At 35.9% G+C, this 25,941-nt stretch overlaps 2 protein-coding genes across 2 annotated transcripts; one reads left to right on the top strand and one right to left on the bottom strand.

Annotated features, from left to right (window-relative positions):
- The first annotated feature begins 14,067 nt into the window (after window positions 1–14,067).
- On the top strand, window positions 14,068–18,287 carry LOC108480774 (sodium-dependent phosphate transport protein 1, chloroplastic). The gene is made up of 10 exons (XM_017783870.2): window positions 14,068–14,516; window positions 14,684–14,791; window positions 14,921–15,076; window positions 15,202–15,417; window positions 15,607–15,816; window positions 16,108–16,245; window positions 16,594–16,695; window positions 16,975–17,040; window positions 17,316–17,400; window positions 17,839–18,287. Exons 1-10 carry the CDS (start codon window positions 14,148–14,150, stop codon window positions 17,934–17,936), a joined length of 1,548 nt encoding a protein of 515 aa, XP_017639359.1. The 5' UTR covers window positions 14,068–14,147; the 3' UTR covers window positions 17,937–18,287.
- LOC108482488 (cytochrome P450 86A1-like) lies at window positions 17,898–20,154 on the bottom strand. The gene has a single exon (XM_017785622.2). It carries the CDS (start codon window positions 19,979–19,981, stop codon window positions 18,446–18,448), a length of 1,536 nt encoding a protein of 511 aa, XP_017641111.1. The 5' UTR covers window positions 19,982–20,154; the 3' UTR covers window positions 17,898–18,445.
- Window positions 20,155–25,941: the final 5,787 nt, after the last annotated feature.

Below are 25,941 nucleotides of genomic sequence, written 5' to 3'. Positions count from 1 at the left end.
TACTATTGAAAGAACATATTTTCATTAAAGTATCATACTTTACAAATAATACTTTTTAAGATAACGCGCATTCCATATGTGCAGTAGAGTTACGCCCTCTAATCTCTCCAATTTGTATGCTCCGTAGCCTATTTTTTCCACAACTTTGTATGGTCCCTTCCATCTTGAGGCCATCTTTCATTGTTACGAAGTTGGGATACTGGCTTCAATGTTTATGAGCACAAAGTCATCAACTTGAAATTGTTTATTTTTACCTTAGAATTGTAATAGCGAGCTACTTACTGAGCACGTACCACGTTCCTAATTTTTTCTGTTTCTCTAACCTCATAAATGAGATTGAGGTTGAGCCTTATCTTCAATCCATTTGGTGAAGTGGTCCACCACGACCACTATGAATTTCTTCTATGCTGTGGCTATAAGGAATAGATCGAGGATGTCGACTCCCCAAGTTGAAAATTGCCAAGGCTTGACATGATTTGAAAAGAATCTGCTAGCTTCGTTGTACCTAGGCATACCTTTGGCAAGAATCACATGTGTAAACTAGAACATATGCATCTTTCTGAACTATAGGCCAGTAATATCCCTGCCTAAAGATTTTCTGGGCGAGCAATCTTCCACCCAAGTGTTCACCACAAATGCCTTTGTGAATATCTCGCATCACATATTCAGCTTTTGACAGCGTTAGGCATTGCAGCAGTGGTTGTGAGAATCATTTTTTATATAGTACACCCTTTAAAAGGGTATACCTAGCAATTGTAGAGCAAAATGAATCGCTTTAAGTTGCTATACAATCAAATAGTTTAATGGCTAATCATTCATTATACAGCTATCTAGTTCGTAGAATTAAATTATTGTGATATGTGTAACACATAAGATGGATATACATACCTCGTGACTTTGCGTTGTAATTTTGCAAGCTCTTTTTTATCTGAGTAGTCATTTAACCCTTGTAACACGTGAAATATAGGAGTTTTCCATGTGTCTTCTTGATCTACAACTTATATTTGGAGTGTATCGTAACTTGGGGCTTCCTTGTGCTCCAACAAAATCTTTCTCCTTTGCTCAATGAAAATGGAATATGCTAGCTTGGATAAAACGTCTGCTCGTGTGTTATTGCTCATTGGGACTTGTTTTACATGTATCTTATCAAACCCTACTAGCAATTGGGTTGCAATTGAGTGGTATTTCTTCAAGCCTGACTCATTGACCTCATACTCATCGTTTAATTGTTTAGCGACCAACTAGGAATCTGTATAAACAATAAGCCATCTTGCTCCAAGCTGGCGAGCTAACTGCAACCTTGATACCAACGCCTCATACTTTACAACATTATTAGGTGTCTGAAATCCAAAAGAGAGCCCATACTGCCACTCGCTTCTTTTGGGATCCACCAAGAGTACTCCTACTCCTGATCTAGTTTTTGCCATAGATCCATTGGCATAAACCAACCAATCTTTTAATTTTTCGGTGGTTATAGTTTCTTCCTATGACGGACTAACTACTATGTTGCATACAACAAAGGAAAAAAATTTTAGTACAAATTGAGAATTTGTCATAATTTATTATAGAGGTAACGTAGTGGACCAAAGACTGCCATTGAAACTTGTAGCGGATTATAGTTTAAATATATTTTTTTATTACATAATATGAAGTTTATCATTTATGAACCGGGTTAACTGAGGAGTTGGTGGGCACCTCAAACAAATTTTCAACCATGAAGTTAGCCAAAACTTGCTCTTTTATCACAGTCTGCAGTGTGAACTCTATACCAATCTTGACGAGCTTTATACTCTATTTGGTCACTCTTTCAAAAGTGTCAGGTTTAGATAAAATTTCTTTGATGAGTTGGTTCGTCACAACTACCATGGGATGATCTTGGAAGTATGGTCATAGCTTGTGAGCTGCAGTAATTAAAGCGAAAATGAGTTTTTCAACATTTACGTACCTAAGTTCGCCATTTTGCAGTGCCTTACTGATACAGTATAGGGGAAATTGTCGAACACCTTCTGTCCTGAGTAAAATAGCTGCAATAGTTTCCTCAGATGTGGCAAGGTATAAATAAATGGTTTTTCCTTCACAAGGTGACATTAATAACGGATGAGATGTGAGGTACTCTTTGAGCTTCTCAAAAGCTGTCTGGCACTCCTTTGTCCAGGAAAATGAGGTGTGTAGGGCCTTGAAGAAAGGTAAGCACTTGTCAACCATCCGCGACACAAATCTGTTGAGCGCGACCATCCTCCCAGTCAACTGTTGAATATCATTTATTATTTCTGGAGGGGGCTTCTCCAAGATGGCCTGAATATTCTTGGGGTTCGCTTTGATTTCTCTTTCTGAGACCACAAAGCCCAAAAACTTGCTAGCCTTGACCCCAAAAGCGCACTTATTCAGGTTTAGCTTTATTCAGTGAGCTCGCAATACCGCAAATGCTTCTGACAAATTATCAATATTCTCGGTGAGTGTGGAACACTTTACTAACATGTGATCGACATAAACCTCAACACTTCATCCGATCCGCTTTCTAGAAATTTTATGCATCAGCCTCTAGTAAGTTGCACCTATATTTTTCAAACCAAAAGGCTTTACACGATAGCAAAATAAACCTTCTTCTGTAGGAAAAGTTGTTTTCTCTTTGTCTTTAGGAACCATGGATATTTGATTATATCCAGAGAAATAATCCATAAACCTCATGAATTTGTTACCGAAAGACGCGTCTACAAGTTTATCAGTGAATGAATAGGGAAACTATCCTTTGAACAAGCCTTGTTGAGATTGGTAAAGTCTATACACATTCTCCACTTACCACTTGACTTTTTCACCATCACTACATTCGAAAGCCACTCTGGATATTCAACTTCCCTGATAAACCCTGCGACCAATAGTTTTGCAACCTTATGCCTTATAGCCTCCACATCCTACAGTGCAAACATTCTCCTTTTTGCTTCACGGGTCCAGCTTCAAACAAAACATTCATCCTGTGCACAATTACCTGAGGGTCTACCCCTGGCATATCTGCAATGGACCAAGCAAAAATGTCAACATTCATTCTCAAACAATAAATGAAACTTTCATTTTCCTCATTTGTTAATGTAGATAAAATTCTAATCACCTTATCTATACTACTACTGAAAAGTTATAAAGTTTTCATAGCTTCAACTGCTTCTGGTTTCTTTGCACACTCCTCGCATTTGTTATCTAGGCTATCCAAGTCTAGCAACTACCTATCTAACTTTGCCTGCTGGGAACTCTAGCCTCATTTTTTCTGCTCGTGAGCCCGTTGCACCGACAACATGTGACATTATCTGGCTGCTCTCTGATCTGATTACATGTACCCCACCCTAGTTTTGGTGGGAAATTTTATCTTCATGCATAAAGTAGCTATTATCATCCTTTCCATCCTTATGATGGGACGCCCAAAAATGACATCATAAGCCATAGGATGATCTACCACAAAAAACTGAACATACTTTGTGGTAGTGTGCTCGTCATCCCTCAAAGTTACTGGTAAGGTAATAGAGCCTTTTACCTCGGCGGGATGGTTCGTGAAACTGTATAGCGGGCTAGCCTTCTTCAATGCCTTCTCCTTCAACCCCATTTTCTGAAAAGCTTCTTAGGTCAAAACTTCAATCGTATTCCCATTATCCACAAGGATCCTCCTTACTTCAAAATCGGTAATTTTACCGTTACCACCATAGGGTCATTGCCATCTTTATTGCATATTAACTCTTCATCTTTGTCCGTGAAGTTCACTTTCCACCTTTCCTATTTGTGAGACTTCTCAGGTGAACCAATAGACATAAATCCCCTGAAGTGAGCCTTTCTCTTAGTGCTAGAGGTCGCCCATTTTTCATCTGTTCCCACTATCACATGGATGGTACCTCTAACCTTCTACTTACCCTTAGGATCACCGTGTAAACTCTGACCCTGCTGGAAAACACCTTGATCAACAAACTCGGCTAGCTTACCATTTCTCACTATTTCTGTGATGACATCTTTCAGAGTGAAACAATCTTCAATTTTGTGCCCAACATCATTATGGAAGGCACATTTGTCTCTCGAGTTGGATCTACTTGTACTGTGCTTCATTGGAGATGGCTTAAGCAGAATTCCAAGGCTTTTTATCTAGTTCAAAATGTAAGTGTGAGTAGCATTCAAAGGAGTATAAACTTTGAACCTACCATTGGGGATGTATCTCCTGGTATGCTCTGGTTGAAATATTTAGAGAGCTTTGAGAGAATCACCTTATGCTTGATTTATCTACTGTCCATCACCTCTCACTCACAACGACTGGTTAGAGGAACCTGTGTAACAGCCCAAACCCGGCCCAGACGTTATGGCCGGATTCGACATGCCACATCGAAGCGTTCAAAATATTTTATATTGTTGATCCAGAAAAACTTACTTAGTGTTTTAAAAGATAATTTCAGTATAGGTTAAAGTGAATGGAAGCTGTGCACCAAGTAGGAAATCGGAAAAGAGGAGGTGAGTCCATCGGACTGCTTAAGTACCAAGCTCCCTTCGGATCCAATCCTAGACATGCACACTGCCATTGCCACACCTTAACGTCATGTATATTTCTAGGAAACCGATTTGATTAAGTCCTTTTTAGGAAAAGTGATTAATTTTGGAAAATATTTTCATTGCGGAAGCTTTGCTTGTTGTTGTGTTATTTTGAAATCAATTACTGTTTTTTTTAAAACGTGTCCTAAAGCTATCCAGTTCCAACAGTTAATATAAGTAATACCTATCTTAATAAAACATATCAAAACCATCAAAAATAATTAAGCGGCCTTATTACAACTTAAAAACCAAATCATAAAAATAAAAGAAAAGATGTCCAATTCACCGGAAGAAAACAGGAATTTACAGAACGTGTGGCCACTCCGAATTCCCTCACAGCTCTAAGCCCACTATGGTTGGGGTTTACCTACGTGGATGAAAAATAAGGGGTGAGTTTGGGAAAACTCAGTGTGTAAAATAACCCAACCATAGTCTAAATCAGCTCAAACCATAGAAACAGAATAAGTTTGCCTTAGCCCAGAACAGAAATTCAGAATAAAGCCCATAGGCCCATACCAGAACAGAACAAATATTACATGTTTATGCAGAAACCTAACCATATCCAACCGTATACACCCCCGTACCAACCTTACACCGTGTGGGGAGACAACTCGACCCACCCAACCACTACACACCACAGAATTTGCAGCATGGGCGCTGAATGAATAATGTGACAGAGTCACCAGATACAGATAATCGTGGCAGAGCCACCAGAATAGATATATGTGGCAGAGCCACTAGATCAGATATTTGTGGCATAGCCAATAGGACGCTTCCTCCATAATATAACCCATGTCCCCATGTAACAGAAATAATATGTCATGGCATACGTATACAGAAACAGAACATCATGCTTTTCAGAAAAAAATAACCCTAGGGGTATAACGGTAATTTTGCATACATAGGGGTGTTCAAGTAATTTCACTATTCTTAAGGTTTTCATACATAACATAGCCATTTACGTACGATTAGAAACACTTACCGCATTTTCTTACCAACTTGGGCCTATTGGCCCATTATCCCGTTTTTGGCCAATTAAGCCCAAAAACATCGAAATGCACTGAATCGCGCACTCTACAGTCTTATCACTTTAATTTACCATATACATCAAACTATTAATCTCATGAGCATTAGCACACTCACAAGATCTCAAAATACCGGCTTTTCGGCTTTTGCCGATCTAGTCTATAAGAGGGTGTTAGTTACACACACTTTTATGACGATATCTTGTGAGATCCACACACCATAACACTAACCGCCTACAATTGGATTACTAACACGTTAATCTAACTATTCAAACACGAACTACATATTAACCCCTTACAATATTTGACCAACCACACCTACAGATCATAGTAAGCTTATAAGAAATCAATAAGTAACTTATTAACAAATTTTTTGTCAATGTTTACCACATAATCAAAATTTCACTGCAAGCTGTCTTCCTGAGCAACAGTCACTAAATAATTTATAACTGGAGCTATGAAACTCCAAATCAAGTTCCGTTAATTTTCCCTGAAAATAGACTCATATATCTTCTATCCATAAAATTTTCAGAATTTTTTGTTTAGCCAATCAATACCAGATTTTTCTCAAAGTTTCCCATGTTACACTGTTTGACTAATCTGACCACTCTTCTTTACAAATCAAATTTCTCATTGTACAGAATTCAAAATATGTTCTCATTTATTTCATTTGAAACTAGACTCATTAAGATTTAATTACATAATTTACTCAGCTTATAACCCATCTCTCATAATTTATGGTGATTTTCCAAAGTCACGTTACTGCTGCTGTCCCAAGCAGATTTATTACCAAATCACTCTTTCACACACCTAACTTGCATGCATGTTATTTAAACATGTATATCACCAATCAATCATCACATATCTATGATTTTACTTAAGTATAATCTCCATTTCATCATTTTAAAGCACAACATGTTAGCTGATTTTTTTCCCTTAGCATCTAAAGCACATGCATGCTCATTTGTTTGGCTCAACTTCACCTATCTTCCATTTTTCATCAAAAGAACATGAAACAACAACCATTTCCTTCATTTTAATTCATGACCAAATGCTCACAACACAACCAAAAACCAAAATATGCTTCAAGAGTTAAGGTAGAATCAAGAAGAACCTATGAACATCAAAATAGAAGCAAAGTACCAAGAACTTACCTTCAATTTTCCTCCTCCTAGTGACCGAATATTCAAGGGTTTCCTCCCCTATTTGCTCTCTCTCAAATTCGGCTATGAAGAACAAAGAATGAACAAAAACCTTCATTTACTTCCTTTTATTATTCTTATCACTCAACATTTTATGACACATAAATGATATACTAATATTTGTGCCATACTCATGCCATAATTCCAATAAAAATGCCCATAATGCTTATCATGCCCATCATGGAACATTTTCCTAACCCATTATCAATTTTTAACAATTTGTACCATAAATTATTAATATCAAGTGCACATATTGTCTACCACCAACATGATGACCAGCCACTACATGTAAAATGGGAGGTTTGACATGCAAATCCTCCTATTTTGCACTCCTATTTATTTGGCCACTACAAATTAGCCTATAGCATTTTCAAACATTTTCACATAGGTCCTATTTCATAATTTCACTCCCTTTTTCTTATGGAAAAAAAATAACTAAAATTACCGGGTTCTATCTTAAGCTTTGGCCTTCTAGAGGCCCACAAACATAATTAAACCTATGCCAACATTCACAGAATTCCTGAAAATTGGGGCGTTACAACTTGCCTATTACAAGCACTCTCTCGGTTTCTAAATTGCCTGTCTTCCCTCTAAAAAGTGTCACGTGATGCCTTCTTGATCTCTTCTGCTTCTGTGAACTTATGGGGTCACTCATAAAAATCAGCTAGACTCTATGGTCTATTTTTAGTAAAGGAGTACTACACATGGTTATTCTGTACCCTCATTATGAAGGCATCAATAGCCCACTGATCCTTTAAATTCTTTGTATTTAGCATCGCTGCATGAAATCGCTTGACATAATCCTAGAGGGACTCACCCTCTTTATTTCACCAACATCAGTCCCATAGGTGTACTCATGACCGTTCTGTGGGCTCTGAATCTCCCCAGAAATGCCATAATTAAGAGAAGCTTCAAATTGAGCCAAAAGGAAGGGATAAATACCAGTCCTTCACACTTCCTTTAAGCGTTGTAGAAAAAGCCTTACATTTTGCTGAATTTGATGCTCTAATTACGTTCATGTAATCATTGTATTGCATCAAGTGGGCTTGCGGGTCTGTTTTACCTTCAAACATGTCCTTTGGGATATTGAAATCATGTAGAAAGTTCACCGCTACTATCTCAGGGGCCAATGGATTGTTAGAACATAACAATCAATCTATGTCTTGAGATTCAGGGTGCAACGCTCTTACATCTTGTCACAGTTCATCCATCTCAATTTGCCATTCCCTTACATGCATGCCCGGAGCTTCCTCCTACACATTAACGTTGTCATAAAAGTTGGAAGTGTCAGAGTTTACCTTCCTTCCCAACTCGTCATTCTATTTCACTGATTCCTGTTGAAAAGTCAGCTACTACTCAAACCATGCCTCCTATGCATCTATTTGCTCCCTTATGAACCTCTTAAAAAATTGTTGCGGAGGTGCCTCCTAGTTAATGGGAGGTGGCAACCCTTAACTAGTGGATACATTCAGGTCTAAAGGACCGAAAACTCCTTGATGAGCCGCATTGCAAAGTTTTTCAGTCTATTGGTGAACCATTCGGTGAAAAAGTCTACCTTGTTGGGTTGACTGCCTGAACCTGATACTCCAAGTTGTCCAGACGAGAGACGGAGGGAAAAGTTCTCGTTTGGGTGAGCTATTTTCTACTTTGAAATTGAAGAAAATTGGAAAATTGAAAAATCTGATGATTAGAAGTTCATCCGCGCTCACCGCACCAATTGTTGAGTAATTTTCTGTGTCTCATTAAAAGAATCATTTGTGTATTTATACATTTTATCAATGCTTATGATTTGACTTCACTATTCATGACTTAACCCCATTATTCATAGGACTGACATTCTAAGCAAGCCTCGGGCATGTTGGACATGTGTATCATTCCAAGTTGCATGCTAGAGTTCACGGTCTCTTCCTTGTGAACTCCTTAAGTGTATAAGAGTTGGGACCGTGAACTCTCTTTAACTCCTGTGAGCTCCCTTCAACTCCTGTGAGTCGAAGCCTAGAGCTCCCTTCAACTCTCGTGAGCTAATATCCCGAGCTCCTTAGAACGACGAAAATGTGCAAGTGTACACAATCGCAACAAGTAATAAAGTGACAAGTAAGTGTCGAGTTATCATACCCACAGGGACTGTGAGAAGAATTATTTATGAACGCAATTTAAAAAAATTTTAGTGGAGAAAATATTTTGATTTGAAAAGTGATTAAAAACTATAAAACAAAGTAAAGTAAATAAAATAAAATAAAGTTCTAATGTACGATTTCAAAAGCGGATTTAATCAAGATGACATAATTGTGTTAGATTAATTACATCTTTTAACTTAGAATTATTAAACTCATGTTTATGTTGTTATGAATAAATTCACGGCAACTCGGTAATTTGCTAACTTATGAACATACTGACCTACCAAAATCCATTAATCTCTTGACTATATCTCCATGTCAATTCAATCAATTAAACAAATTTTGATAGGCAAATGTGTTAATGCACATACATACTTATGAAATTAAAATAATCTCTTGTACATATCTCTATGCCAATTCAAACAATTAATTCAATCTCATAAACACATAAAAGGTCACGTGAGGTTACAATGTATTTCTATATTGAAACAGTTTAATCACAATAATCTTACAAGTTATGCAAGGCAAATGTATCGTTAGATACCGTTGCTAATTTTACCCTCAGCTACCTTAGATGATTAAACATGCACTGACTAAATATTCGTGTCAATTAATTACAATTTCAATTTGTTTAAATAATTAATTCATTAGTTACCTTACAATTGTAATGCAAGAATAACTTAGTCATGGTTTTACTTAATCAAACATCTTACCGAGGCCTATAACAACACAAACACAATTTTAATAAATTAAGTAGATGAAATGTAATCAACCTAACACGAATTAAATTTAAGCCATATAAATTAAATTAAAAATTTCAACATCACAAATATTCATAGACATGTTCATCATAACAACAACAAAAATTAAAAGGATAGGGAACAAGAATCAAATCTGGTGTTTCTCTGTGGCTTGACCGATTTGCTCTATTCTTCCTTCTCCGCTTATTCTTGTCGAACTGAGGCTGTTATGAACACTGTGATGCTGCTCCAAATGATGGATGAACGACTCTTTTTCAAGATGTGAAATCGGCAAGAGGACAAAGGAAAATGAATGGGAAAATAAAGAGAGAAAGTTGAAAGAGGAGAGAAGAGATGAGAATATTGTGGTGTGTTGAAATGAGCAGCCAAGGGGGGTTTTTATAGAGTGAGAGGGCTACTAAAAATAGATAAAATCAGCAGCCAAAGAGCCCTCCCATGGCCGGCCACACATGTGGCAAGTTTGAAGCTTTCAAACTTGCTATATTAAGGCTGGGGCAAATTTAGAAAGGCACTAAAAGAGAAGGGGTTTGTTTGCAGTTTGACGAAGTCTTCAAGGGCCTTTTTGCAAGCCAATTAATCAGCCAAGTAAGTTGATTGGTTCAGCATGTTTGACGGTTTTGGGTTGCCCATAGCTTGGTTGGTTCGGTTCTCTCAGTTTAGCTCAACTGGGCTACATTTCATAATTAATTAATAATAATTTATTTAACTCAAATTAAATTGGATATAAATTAAAATTAATTATATTATGAATTAATACACATAATTTGGACCGTCTTTAGCTAGAAAATTCATTCATCTCGATGCTTCAAAAATCGCTTCTCGATTTTATGCTTCTAGCAGTGTCTGCTGAGCCAGTTCTCACTCTTTGTGCAAATCTGTCAAAAATGACCAAAATTAATCAAAATTTATTATAAAATTAATTAAAATTCATTATGTTAATAATTTAAGTACAAAATAATTATTTTATAATATTTATATATATTTTTCGACAATAATTTTACTGAAACTGCATGAATTTGAATTAAAAATGGTATGAAAAAGTGTTTATATTTTTATGTTTCCACTCCCCTAATTGTCCTCTCGTTGTATATCTCATGTGCATCTATTTGATGGGGTTAGGCCGGGTCGCGGGTCGACGACTCGACGCATTTTTAGGTCTCGGGTTAGTGACTATTACTGTATGACAAAGTATAACCCATGTTAGATTTAAACGAGCACTTAACTCGACAGTTAAATTAATAGAAGGACCTAATTGATACAATACTAGTATGAAGAGAATTTCATTAAAATATTTTAAAGTTTAAATAGCAAACCAAAATTAATGCAAAAACTAAGAGCATGTTTGGTTCGAAGCTTATGAATAAATTCCAGCCCAATTCAACGAGCCCACCACCCAACATTAGTTTGGTTGGCTGTAATGCTATTACACATTCCGGTGCGAAATTAAAATTTTTTCCTCTCTTCAATTTTTGCCCTCACCTCTATCTAGAGAATGAAGAAGTACTAGAACCATCATCTTCTCCCTCGGTTCACGGGTAACTATCTTTTTTTCTCATCTCTATGTTTCCCTTTTTCCCTTTGATTGCAGAAAAGACCTAGGTCAATCTATTCTTCGTTCTTTCTTCTTTTTCTTCACCTTTTAAGTCAATAAAACCTTTTGGTTGCAGAGTTGCAACCCCTTCCCCTTTTTTTTCTTTCTTCTTCTTTTCTTTTTTGGTTTTTTCACTGCATTTCTGATTTCCCCTATTTGAACTTTTTGGTAGTTAGAGTCATAAAAAAGGAATCAAGAGATATCAGAATGGGGAAATCTGGGACTTCGAGCACGAAGTGGCGGTGGCAACGAACTTGCTGGTTATTTTAGGATTGGTAATGTCTACATATGTATGTCAATTATGCCTTTCTCCAACGCCCTTCCTGACCCTCTTCCTGTTCTCATCCATGCCATCGCTGGCTACTCCAATTGTAATAGCGTCGATGGTAATTTCACTCCCTCTCTCTAAATTTTTTCTATTTATTGTTATTTTTAAGCTTAGGGTTCTCATATTTATTTTTCTTAGTTGGAAGTCAAAGACAATAACATTTTCATGCATTTAATAGAAATAGTTTCATATTCGAATAATTAAAGCAACAAGGATTAACATTTTGTGAAAAAAAAAAGAACAAAGGTAGTATTTTGCTTTTATTGGCAGCATGATTTTGTGAAAATACTGAAGTTGTCTCTTCATTAGAAACTTCTAAAGAACTAGTGAAAAAGAGGATTAGATAGTGTATGAAATGCATTTTGATATTTGATTGTGGTTACACGAATTATCATTCATTTGCTGGATAAGATAAAAGCAACACTTTACCATCTACTTTTTGTTGTTTATTTTTTAATATGGTTAGAATGTGGCAGAAAGGAAGCGATGGCGAAGAACGTTAATGGCTCACATGAAAGCCAATTTCATAATTTATGGAAAATCAAAGTTACAGTATATAAAAGTTAATCAAACTATAACTCTTAAAATATGGTACCTACAAAGCGAATTAGACTAATAATTAGATATGAACAATGATTTAAGCTATGATTATGAAATGGATTAAAACTAAACTATGGTTTTGTATGGTTTAGCTTTTAGGTTTACTTTTGGACCCTAATTGGTTTTATTTTCCCCCTAAAAATAAAGAAAATTTAAATTCTATAAATGGGAAGTGGATGTGGAATTAAACTGTCTGTGCTTGTTTGATGAAGTTTCCAGTTTATGATGTTTCGATGAAGTTGCAGAGTGATTGGAACCAGATTAGATGTTTTTTAAAAGCTTTAATTGGATCAGATTTTGAGGGAGCTTGCTACTTTCCACTCGTGCGCACGACCATTTGCAGTTCCTGCTACTCATTTTTTAATCTTGTTGAGATAACTTTTTAGTTTTTGTTGTTTATTTCTTCTATTTTTGGCTCTAAAATAGACATACTGTTAGTTCATGCCATTGTTGTCAATTTTCTGTATATTACAGATACCGTGGCCAGGAAACATTAGATCAAGTTATGGCTGATGCACTTTCCAAATCTGGTTCTAATCGATCTGCAGCATACATTTCATGTCTTCTTTTTGCAATCAATCTGCAACATACATTTCATGTCTTCTTTTTGCAATCAATCTGCAGCATACTGTTAGTTCATGCCATTGTTTTAGATGTCAGTTTTCTGTACATTACGGACACTGTGGCCAGGGAAACATTAGATCAAGTTATGGCTGATGCACTTTCAAAATCTGGTTCTAATCGATCTGCAGCATACATTTCATGTCTTCTTTTTGCAATGGCATTTTAAGGATGCCTTTTTTTCTTATTCCTAGAATGTTTATAAGTTATGACTCTTTTCGTGTACCAAAATACTTTGAGAAATATGTCAAGCCTGAAGATGTTGTAGGAGAAGAAGAAGTGAAGTGAAGTGACGAAAAACTGAGTGAAGATGAATATGCTGCCTCGGATGATGAGGAAATCACTGAAAAAATAGATCTTTAGGCACATGTTATGCCCTGCATACTCGCTACAAAAATTGTCTTGTGTTGTACATGATGTTTAGCTCCAGGAAAATTCGAACACGACAGAACTGGGGAACATGTGGGAAAATTCCTACTTACCCCTGTTTGTCATTACTTTCCATGGATGTTTGTGTAAATTAATCGCTATTGTTCAATAATTCAAATATTTATCCACTGTTGAGACTTTAAGAAGCAATTCTTCCATATCTTCCTACTCTTAATGTGCTTGCTTCAATTATACTATCATTTATTATGCTTTGTTAGTGTTCATTTACACATTGGTTGATCTAACTTTGTTGATGACTTAGTTGGCTGCCAATGGAATTTATATCTCCCATGTCTCCAACACTTTATGGTGGAATCCATTTTGCATGGCTTTTGATTTGGTTTAAAAATTTTTGGTTGGTTAGGATAGTCTCGTAAAGAAGTTAAAACATGGGTTTGTTTGGTGTATAAATGATCAATATTTGTAATTCTGGCAACTATGATCCCATGAGATTATGCTATAATTTTTATTAATTCATATTTTAATAAAACTTATATTAAGAATGTTATTAAATTATATATTTTTATTTAATTATATTTAATAATAATTATATTAAAATATAATTAAATTATTTATTATTTTAATAATAATTTTAATAAAATTTAATAACAATAATTATGTACCTAAAATAAATTTATTAAGAGTACTTTACTTATTTCAGTATTTTTGTTATACTATTACGACGTCATTTTACTCATCTGAACGTAAGAATATCATTATAGTTTTTTATAACCCCAATCCAAGTCTAAGATGAAAAATAAAATCCCGAAGCCGTTTTCAGTTAATCCAACAAAAGTACACGTGTCAAATCTCCGACCATTCCCCTTAAATATCGCTCCCTGTTCTCTCTCCAATCAACCATAAAAAATCAGTCCCTTCCCTCTCTTTGTGAAGTGGTGAAACTCAAAAGGTTGCCATGAGCTTCAGGGCTCTTCTTTTCTCCTCTAACTTCCCCAAATCCCCACCCGAAAACATCTCTACCAGGACCAAGCCCAGCCCGACCCGATGTCTGATCCGGTCCCCCGTCAACTCTCCCCATGGCTGCCGCCTTTCCCGTCTTTCAGCTACTGAAGGAAGAAGGAGAAGAAGCGGGAAAGTATACGCGGACGTCAGAGAAATAGCCGACTCCCTCAGAGAATTGGTTAAGTTCGGAGATTCATTAAACGATGCCGTTGCGAGTGAGGATGATTTGGATAGTGCAGTTCCTTGGTGGGAACAGTTCCCCAAACGTTGGGTCATCGTTATTTTGTGTTTTTCAGCCTTTTTGCTGTGTAATATGGATCGAGTAAGCCTTTTTTTTTCTTTGTTTTGATTCTTGGAGGAAAGGCAATAGCTTTAAAAATTACCATTAGTTTCATAGTTACTATAATAATAATAATTAGGAGTAATTTAATTCAGCTAAAGGTTTGTTATTCTTTGCACTATCAACCTTAAACAGCTCTTGATTGGCAGGTAAATATGAGCATTGCTATACTTCCCATGTCAGCTGAGTTCAATTGGAACCCAGCAACTGTTGGTTTAATACAGTCATCCTTTTTCTGGGGTTATCTCCTCACTCAGGTATAACCTTTTTTTTTTTTAAAACCCTTTTTAATGGTTTATTTATGAGATGAAATCTTGGTTTTCAGTTAAACTAAAGTATAAAATTTTGTGGGTTTTTCTTGCTAATTATGTTGTAATTAATGACAGATTGCTGGTGGCATATGGGCAGACACTGTAGGTGGGAAGACAGTTTTAGGCTTTGGTGTAGTTTGGTGGTCCATTGCTACTGCTCTTACTCCTGTTGCAGCTAAATTGGGGTTGCCATTTCTACTTGTCGTTCGTGCTTTCATGGGAATTGGCGAGGTTGCTTCTTTTACTACTAGTATTCTAGAAAAAATTAATCACTCATTGAAATTTTAACGAAGAATTTTTAACTTTTTGCTGCTGCATATGGCCAAGGTATTGATTTAGTTTGGTTTTGTTCTCAGGGTGTTGCCATGCCTGCCATGAATAATATTCTATCCAAATGGGTTCCTGTTGCTGAAAGGAGTAGATCATTGGCATTGGTGTATAGTGGAATGTATCTTGGCTCAGTTACTGGTTTGGCATTTTCACCATTCTTGATACATCAGTTTGGATGGCCGTCGGTGTTTTACTCCTTCGGCTCTTTGGGGACAGTCTGGTTTGCTTTATGGCTAAATAAGGTAAATGCTGCCTTTGACATGGTTGGTTACAGATGCTAATGTTTCTCAAGTTCTAAATTAATTAATATTATATGAAAATGAAGCACACAATTTAAACACATTTTTTTTTGGGGGGAGGGGGGGGGGGGATTGTTTTATTTTAATTGAAAATATCTTCCCAATGCCATAATTTTCTTCTTTGTTCTGCAGGCTTACAGTTCACCTATTGAGGATCCTGAACTTCTGCCCCAAGAGAAAAAGCTTATTGTTACCAACTGTATTTCCAAGCAGCCAGTTAAAACAATACCTTGGAAGTTAATCTTGTCAAAACCACCTGTATGGGCCCTTATAGTGTCTCATTTCTGTCACAACTGGGGAACGTTTATTCTCTTAACATGGATGCCTACGTACTATCATCAAGTAAGTGTTTTCATCTTTATAATGCACACTGTTGTTGTTCTTGCAAGCATAGCATTCAACATGCTTAATAAGCATCCTCAAAAAATTGAAATCTACTATCTTTGTGCCTTAACTACATTGTGGCTTGTTGGAAAATCTATGAAAGAACCTTTTTTTCTTTCCCATTTTTTGAAACCTGAACTGAAGCGCCCATGGCATTATGTCCTGATGCTTCTTTTGACAATTGTTAAAGAAGAAATGTTTCTCCTTCCAATCACGGTTTTAAGAAATTAATTTGTTATACATCTATAGGTCCTGAAGTTCAACCTCACAGATTCAGGGCTCATTTGTGTTTTACCCTGGCTTACGATGGCATTTTCTGCAAATCTTGGAGGATGGATTGCAGACACACTTGTGAGCAAAGGCTTATCTGTGACAACTGTTCGCAAGGTATTCTTAATTTTTATTTTCCTCAAACAAATTGCCATGATGCCTATTATGAAGTTTTCATTGTTCTTCTTTGATAATGCAATTTTCTTTAAATATGTTTTTCTTAATAGTCCTTTATGCATTCATCAAGAGCAACCCACATAATGACAATTTTTTTTTAAAAATTTCAGTCAACCAATGACTTTGATTCTCTTGCATATTTAATAGTCTCTCTCACATGCCTATATATGTATATGCATGCTCTTTTTTCTTCTTCTGCCCAATTTTTTTGATGCTATAAAGTTTTGTTGAATTTTTCCCCCCTAAATTAAACAGTCTGTTTAAGTTTATTGTTACCATGTATTACAGGTTATGCAATCCATTGGGTTTCTTGGCCCTGCTTTCTTCCTAACTCAGCTGAGCCATGTCAATTCTCCTGCTATGGCAGTTTTGTGTATGGCATGCAGTCAGGTTTGTCTCTTATGAAACTTTGAGACGTAGCTTTAATGTTGCTTTTGTTTAGCTGTTCTGCCTTCAATATTCCTCAAATTTCGACTTAGGCATTGGTAGCTTAGTTACTCTACCAACAGTTTTCAATATATGAAACACATCCCTCTCTCCAGTTTGTTCTCAGCTAGTTCTGGTTTACGCCAATAGCTCTATGCCTACTACTGTTTTCCCCCATTGTAATTGAAATAAAGCAATATGTGCAACTGGAAGATCTAATTTCAATTTTGTTTTCTTGAATAGGGAACTGATGCATTTTCACAGTCTGGCCTTTATTCAAACCATCAAGATATTGCCCCTCGATATTCAGTAAGTTTTGCTTCTTTTCTGTTTTTGATGTCCTAGGTTTGTTCTCCAAAAGTATGCTTCAATAAACAAGGAAGGTTACTCCAATGGCTGGGAATAGATTTTATCATCTAAATAAGCTTCCCCTAACCACCAATGCTTGCTGTTGCATTGGCATTTTAAACTCAAAACACTGCTAAAGGAGTGTGTTATGTTCCATTCTCGACATAGCTCTCTTCTTAACCTTGTTTGGAGAAGTGACGGTTCTCCTTTCTTATTTTTTTATATGTTCTTTGCAGGGTGTATTACTTGGTTTGTCCAACACTGCTGGAGTACTAGCTGGGGTCTTTGGAACAGCCGCAACTGGTTACATTCTGCAACATGGTAAGAAGTCACTACTTGATCTTTCTAGCGGATAATATGTAATGAAGTAGAAATATGTGCCCAGTGGAAGTGAATGAATCATGGCTTATATGATATCGGATTTGCTCAAAAAAAAAATTTTAACTCACCTTTGTAAGTTTACCTACTAATGAAATCTTACAATAAAAATGGTAGAGTTGCTCCTATACAATACCTTTTCCCTCATGATTCTTAACTTGATCATGCTGTATTTGCTTTAACCCGGAAAATGAGTGATAAAATAAAACTGTCTTCCAAACATCCAGTGAGGTCGGTTGGATTTTTTCTGATAGAATCATATTCCATTTCTGCTGGTGTGAGCACTTTATGTTAGATAGAACATTGCCTCCCCCAATTAATGGTGATTGAATCTTTACATATGGTAATATCTATGCATTTCTTAATATTGAACATTCTCAGGTTCTTGGGACAATGTCTTCGAGGTTTCGGTTGGGCTATACTTGGTTGGAACCGTGGTCTGGAACCTCTTTTCAACTGGTGAGAAAATACTGGACTGACTCAGATATTTAGATGTTTAGCATGAGTTAGCTCAAGCCTTCATGTGCTCGAGCTAATTGAAAGAGTCAATTAATTGAATGAGGAACAAAGATGAAAAGTATGAATTGGTTATGGAGGAGAGGTCTAAATACCCATTTTTGGACTTGAGCTACTGGCCATTTTCGTATTGCCAAGAATGGAGCTGAAAATTTTAAATTCCAACACTGTTAATAGGCATAGCTCTCAAAATTGCAAAGCTGGTAGATTTCTTACTGGCGGATGAATTTATTTGTATAGCAAACAGACCACACACTGTAATTTCTCTAAATGTTATATTCAATCCTAACAAATCAAATTTTCATTGTAACAAATCTACTTGTCCAATAGATTGTACTTTGTGATTTGTTATTACATAAGCATATGAAAATATATATCAACTGATATGATAATGTAACATAACAAAGATATAAACCACCAAAACCCCACTTGAACAAAGTATAAAATTTACTACACAAATGAGCCCCGTCATCTATGGAAATTTGCGCGGCTGCAAGTAAACACGAAGGCCTTGCTTCATGAACAGAGTGAGAGACATCTTCTGCTCTACCCTGTGTCCGGGTACCAGTGAAAGCCGGTAACGGAGTAGAACCGCGGAGGCCACTGACTTCATTTGTAGGTAAGCCAAGTCTTTCCCCAAGCAAGTCCGTGGTCCTGCGTTGAATGCTACAAATTTGTAACTATCCTTTGGTGTATTGAATTTGTCACCTTCTGGTGATATCCACCTTTCAGGCCTGAACTCCATGCAATCTTCTCCCCATATAGTCTTCATTCTTCCAACTGAATATATTGAATATGTCACAGTCGAGCCGGCAGGCACAAACGTGCCATCCGGTAAGACATCATCTTCAACAACATACTTGAAGTCCTCTGGAACTGAGGGGTATAAACGCAGTGTTTCAGCTAGTGCTGCTTTCAGATATATCAATTTGTCTGCTTCATCGAACTCCAGAGGCTCTCTAAGCCATTTCTTGCGATCTTCACCACGTGACTCCTGGAGAACTGTTGATATTTCGTCGATGATCTTTTGCTCAACCTCCGGATGGTTCATGACGAGCCAGAAGAACCAGCTGAGGGCCACGGAAGAGGTGTCCCTACCGGCCAGGACGAAGTTTAGAGCAATGTGTTGGAGAACATCAGTTGTAAAGAGGTTGCCCTCAGCATCTCTCTTCTTCATGAAACGGGACAGTAGATCATCTGATGGAGCTTCCTTTCTTGCTTCAACAGCATCGTTCATGTAGTTCTCGACAATTTGGAGGCTACGCTTCAATCTTTTCTCCACTCCAATCCCCAAAATCTTCTCCAATCTCCATAGAAGACCAGGGTATAAAAACCTATAGAGAGTTGCTTCTGTGGCTGTATCGAAAGCAACAGCAAATGAGTTCTCAGGTAACTCAGGAGAGAGTGTTTCGGGGTCCTTACCAAAGGTAAGGCCGCAAATATTGTCAAACGTTAACCGAAGCAACAAGTCCTGCAAGTCCACTGATTTCTTCTCAATGGATGCTCTATCCAAAATATGCCATAACCGATCCTTGATGGTCCGGTTCACCCAACGAGCCATGGCTTGCCTGAGCGTCCGGGTTGTGAACTCAAGAGCTGCTGTTTTCCTTTGTATGAGCCATGTCTCTCCATCACTATTGAAGATCCCTTGCCCCAAAAGATCATGAAATGCAGCTTGCCAATTGGGCCCTTTTGGGTAGTTATCGAACCTAGTCTTGAGGATACGCTCAATGTTTTTAGGGTGACAAGTGACAGTATAGAGCCCTTGCTTCCAAGCCAAGAAAGGAAGAGCAATAGTACATGTTTGATACGTGGCTAAGCCACCAGTTGCTCGAAGGTTACTAGCCATCCAATCATGGATCCGCCTCCGGTTCTCGAAAAGAGACGGTAGGCTACCGACTAGAGGCCACACTCTCGGACCGGTTAACCTCCTGGCTATGATATGGAACCAAAGTGCATAAGCAAATATTGCAGCAGCTAAGCTGAAGACAAATGGAAGGGTTTCCATACTGCTATTAACAGTATTGGAAGTAGACACAGTTGAAGTTGAGATTGTTTTATGAGAGGGATGAATAAAAATGAAGTTATTTTTAAAGTGATGAAACTAGAAAGGTGTAGGAAGAGTTGTTAGGAAATGTTGGTTCATGGCAATATTTATTGTTTCGGTTGATAGGAATTTATTAATGCCACAGAATTTACACGAAAACCATGCAATGACTTACATTTGCTAGCTATTATTGTATTGATTTATCAACCCTCATTGGCTAAATTTTTTTCCTTCTCATTTTAAACTATTTTTTTGTTTGTTTCTATAAGGAAAGGGGAAATGGGTTATCTAGAAATGAATCACAGTACTTGTTGTCAACCAAATTTTATTTTAATAACAAGTTTTTCTTGTCATGGCACTACAGGGGTGGAGCGTATTAGAGATTTAAAGACCATAATCCCCTTAAAATGATAAATTTTAATTTAAATTTTTATAATTTATAAAATTTTAAATTAATAATGATAAAATTGTGTTTTATCCTCCTCCAAAATGATAAAATTTGATTTAACCCTTTAAAATTTATAAAAATATAGACTATTAAAATGATGAAATTATATTTTTTATGAAATATACAATTTAATTTCGGTCTCTGTAAGAAAAAAAATATCAAACTCCATCATTGACTACAAACTCGGTTAACCATGAAAATGATATAAATGGTTTTAAATATTTTACCCAATGAAATCAAGGTAAAAAATGAGTCATGGTAATCGGAGTAGGAATGAATATTTTCATACATTGTTATATTTAGGGAGGGAATGCCTTGCTAATCTCCTAAGTTCACCCTATTACACACTCTAATTTAGCTTGTAAGTGAAGCTGGCCCTCAATCCAAAGAAAATGAGAAAGGAGAAGTGGTTAGAAACGGTTCACCTGCATTGACAAAACATAAAATGGGTTTTTTCTTTTACTGCAATGCCCCATATCACCATCTTCTTGTTTTGGGGAGTTGGGGGGGGGGGGGGGGTAGTATACAGTTTGTTTGGGGTCCTTTTACGATATATTCTCATAAGTAAGAGATTTAGAGGTGATTATGGGTCAAGCTGAGTTGGGTCAGGCCTCAATAGAATTCTAGGCTCGGTTTTTGATCCGGTTTGGTCCAAAAAATGGGCCTTAAAATTTACTTAAACTAAACCCAGATAAAAATGTTAAAATCCGAGTCCTGCCTGACCTACATGTGTTAAATTTTTTATATTATTATGTTTCATTAAAAACAAATTTAAAAAATATAATACATCAAATACACTAAAACATTAAAATAAATATTTCTCTATTTAAATAACATTAAGATAGGTGCAATTTAACAAGCAAATACCTCTAAATAGTAGCAAAATTAACAATAAAATTAGAGTTATACAATATCCAAAAAATAAAAACAAAATAATAATGATATAATAGCGAATGACACCAAAATAGTGACAAAATTGCAGCAAAAGTAGTGAAAACAACAACAAGAAGCAAGAGATTTTTTTTTTTTGCAAATTCATGTCGGATTAGATTTGGACCAAAAAAAGCTTACGTGAGGCTTAGTTCGTTTAGAAAATGTGCCTCATTTTTTTACTCCTGTCCATTTTTCAGGCTTATATATTTTTACCAATCTCTTTTACTTTTCAGACGAGCCTTCAAACCTTACCGGTTGGTTCGGGCATGATCAATTCCTAGAGATATTTAAAGCTCTCAATGTAACGCCCCAATTTTCGGGAATCCTGTGAATGTTGGCATAGGTTTAATTATGTTAGTGGGCCTCTAGAAAGCCCAAGCTTAAGATAGAACCCGGCAATTTTAATTAATTTTTGTTCTATAAGAAAAAGGGGGTAAAATTATGAAATAGGACCTATGTGAAAATGTTTGAAAATGCTATAGGCTAAATTGAAGTGGCCAAATAAATAGGAGTGCAAAATAGGAGGATTTGCATGACAAACCTCCCATTTTACATGAAGTGGCCAGCCATCATGTTGTTGTAGACAAAATGTACACTTGATATCCATAATTTATGGTACAAATTGATACAAATTGATAATAGGTTAGGTAAATGTTTCATGATAATAGGTTAGGTAAATGTTCCATAATAATGGGTTAGGTAAATGTTTCATGATAATGGGTTAGGTAAATATTTCATGATAAGAATTTCATGTCTTTTGTATTAAAGAATTAAATGGATAAAATATGAAGTTTTATTAAAAGAAAAAGGGATGAAAAGAACAAAGTTTTGTCCATCTTTGTTCATCATAGCTGAAAGTTAGAGAAGAGAAAGGAGAGGAGAAAGCTCTTGAGTATTCGGTCATTAGGAGGAGGAAAATTGAAGGTAAGTTCTTGGTACCTTGCTTCTATTTTGAGGTTCATGAGTTCTTCTTGATTCTACCTTAACTCTTGAAGTATATTTTGATTTTTAGTTGTGTTGTGAGCATTTAGTCATGAATTAAAATGAAGGAAATGGTTGTTGTTTCATGTTCTTTTGATGAAAAATGGAAGATAGGTGAAGTTGAGCCAAACAAATGAGCATGCATGTGCCTTAGATGCTAAAGGGAAAAATCGGCTAACATGTTGTGCTTTAAAATGATGAAATGGAGATTATACTTAAGTAAAATCATAGATATGTGATGATTGATTGGTGATATACATGTTTAAATAACATGCATGCAAGGTATGTGTGAAAGAGTGATTTGGTAATAAATCTGCTTGGGACAGCAGCAGTAACGTGACTTTGGAAAATCACCATAAATTGTGGGAGAAGAATTAGAAGCTGAATAAATTATGTAATTAAAGCTTATTGAGTCTAGTTTCTAATGAAATAAACAAGAACATATTTTGAATTCTGTACAATGAGAAATTTGATTCGTAATGAAGAGTGGTCAGATTAGTTAAACAGTGAAACATGGGAAACTTTGAGAAAAATCTGGTATTGATTGGCTAAACCAAAAATTCTGAAAATTTTATGGATAGAAGATATATGAGTCTATTTTCAAGGAAAATTAACGGAACTTGATTTGGAGTTTCGTAGCTCCATTTATAAATGATTTAGTGACTGTTGCTCAGGAAGACAGCTTGCAGTGAAATTATGATTATGTGGTAAACATTGACAAAAAATTGTTAATGAGTTGCTTATTGTTTTCTTATAAGCTTACTATGATCTGTAGGTGTGGTTGGCCGAATATTATAAGGGGTTAATACGTAGTTCGTATTTGAATAGTTAGATTAATGTGTTAGTAATCCAATTGTAGGCGGTTCGTGTGTGGATCTCAAAAGATATCGTCATAAGCAGTGTGTGTAACTAACACCCTCTTTCTTAGTCGGATCGGCAAAAGTCGAAAAGTCGAAATGCCGAAAATCGGTATTTTGTAGATTTGCGAGTGTGCGAATGCTCGTGAGGTAAATCGATTAATGTTTTTGGTAAGCTGTAAAATTTGGACTGCAAAGTGCATGATTTCTGTGCCCTCGATATTTTTGGGCTTAATGGGCCAAAATTGGAATGATGGGCCAACGGGCCCAAATTGGTAAGAACCCTCGATGCGTGATTACGTTAGTACGTGAAAAGTAGGAATATGCATGAAAAACCCTAAAATAGATAAATTACTAAAATACCTTTAAAAGTGGAAAATTTACAGGTTTGCCGCTAGTAGATAAATTACCGAAATACCCCTAGGGTTAAATTGACCTAAATGCATGTTTGACTGTTGTTATTTATGCATGCCATGTTGTTATTATCGATGCATAGGATGGGATATTGACGGAGGAAGTACTGAAAGTGGCTTGTCCACGTCTTGGAGGCTTTGCTTCAATTCTATGTTAAGCTGAGCGAAAAAGCAATGTGGAGTGTTAAATTTGGGTGGGTTGAGCTATTCCCACATGGAGTGTATGGTTGGTACGGTGGAGTGTAGTGGTTGGTGGGTTGAGTAGTCTCCCAAATGGGCTTGCATATGTTTCTTGATGTTGCATGTATTTTGAAATGGGCCTATGGGCCATATCATTATCTGAATAAGGGCTAAGGCCCGTTTATTATAATCTGAAAAGGGCTCGGCCCAAGACCACTATTACCCAAATGGGCTTGCATATGTTTATTGATGTTGCATGTATTTTGAAATGGGCCTATGGGCCATCACATTATCTGAATAAGGGCTAAGGCCCGGTTATTATAATCTGAAAAGGGCTCGGCCCAGTACCACTATTACTGAATGGGCTTAGGCCCAATAGGCTTGAGTTGACTTGGGCTTTGAATGGGTTTTCCTTACACACCGAGTTTCCCAAACTCACCCCTTTTATTTTCATCCACGCAGAAATCCCCAACCATAGTGGGCTTGGAGTCAGTGAGAGAATTCGGAGTGGCCACCCGCTCGAAAGTTTGATTTTCTTACGTGAACTGGACATCCTTTTAATTACGTTTGAGGTTTTGGGCTTTTAAATGTAATAAGGCCGCTTATTTATTTTTGATGGTTTTATATGTTTTATTAAGATAGGTAATATTTATATTTGATTGTTGAAATTGGATAGCTTTAAAGCGCGTTCTCAAAAACAAGAATTGTTTTCAAAATAACACAAAACAAGCAAAGCTTCCGAATGAAGATATTTTCCAAAGTTAATCACTTTTCCTAAAAGGACTTAATCAAATCGGTTTCCTAGAAATATACAGAGACGTTAAGGTACGGCAATGGTGGTTTGCATGTCTAGGATTGGATCCGAAGGAGTTTGGTATAAGCAATCCGATGGACTCACCTCCTCTTTAGGTTTCCTACGGTGCATGACTTCCATTCACTTTAACCCTTAATGAATTAATCTTTTGAACATCAAGTACGATTTTACGGACTTAGAATGAAATTTTTTTTTACGTTTTTGATGTGGCATGCCGGATCCGGCCATAACTTCTGGGCCGGGTTTGGGGTGCTACACTTAATATGTTGATCATGATTAAAGAGCTTAAGCAACTGATATGTTTATTTATTTATTTATTATTATTATTTTAGGATTCGAAATTTTATTACTATTAAATTTTATACTTATTCTATTAAATTTATATTAACTCCATATAATATTAATATTTAATTTAATTAAATAAATTACGATATCATTTAAATTATAAAATCATATTTTCTAATTAATTTGAATATTTAAATAGTAAAAATATTAATTTAATTGGAATTTTAATTGTGTAATAACTTGTTTTTGTTGGACTCATGGGTCAAACAAAACAGAGCATTATCTCTCTAAAAGAACCAATAAAATTTTTTTAATAATTTTATTTAAATCGATAATTTATTGTAGAACTTTATGTACTTAATGCAAAGTAACATTATTAAAATGATAACCAATTCTCATAATTAACTCTAATTTTAATAAAATGATAATTAAGATGCTTATAATTTTATTCAAATAATAACTCTATTTTACATAAATAAAATTAACACAACTTTTGTTTATGCCAATTTTTAAACTAATAATGGTAAATTATAATCACAACATTTTTCCCTACATTTTATACTTAAATTTCTATTCGACGAATAACTCTATTTTCAAATTAACGTGTAGTGACCAATTTTCCAGTTGAAATTCAAAATCAACTTAATGAATTATTAATAAATTATAGAAATTTTGATTTGGAGAAAACAAGAGATTTTATAAAAAAATGAAGACTTTAAATTAAAAAAAAATCGTCATCGATCTTTTTTTTAGCTAAGTGTGATTGGATACTAGTAAAACCATCTTTAAAAAAAAAATTAAAGTTCTTTTTAAAAAAAATTATGAGTCTACGTTAAAGTCCAAAGAGAATTTTGGTTCGGGAGTCGGTTATACACAAAAAAAGTTTAGTACCATTGCAATGCCAAAATTAGTACCTTATTAAGCATGTGTTATGTAACGCCCCAAACCCGACCTGATTCACCAGGTTCGGATTCGGGTGTTACCACACAAAACTCAAACACTAACAAAAA

Source organism: Gossypium arboreum, chromosome 1, assembly GCF_025698485.1.
Source record: "Gossypium arboreum isolate Shixiya-1 chromosome 1, ASM2569848v2, whole genome shotgun sequence".
Taxonomy (NCBI): Eukaryota; Viridiplantae; Streptophyta; class Magnoliopsida; order Malvales; family Malvaceae; genus Gossypium; species Gossypium arboreum.
Note: the sequence above shows the minus strand (reverse complement) of the source record. Positions and strands in the feature narration are given on the sequence as shown.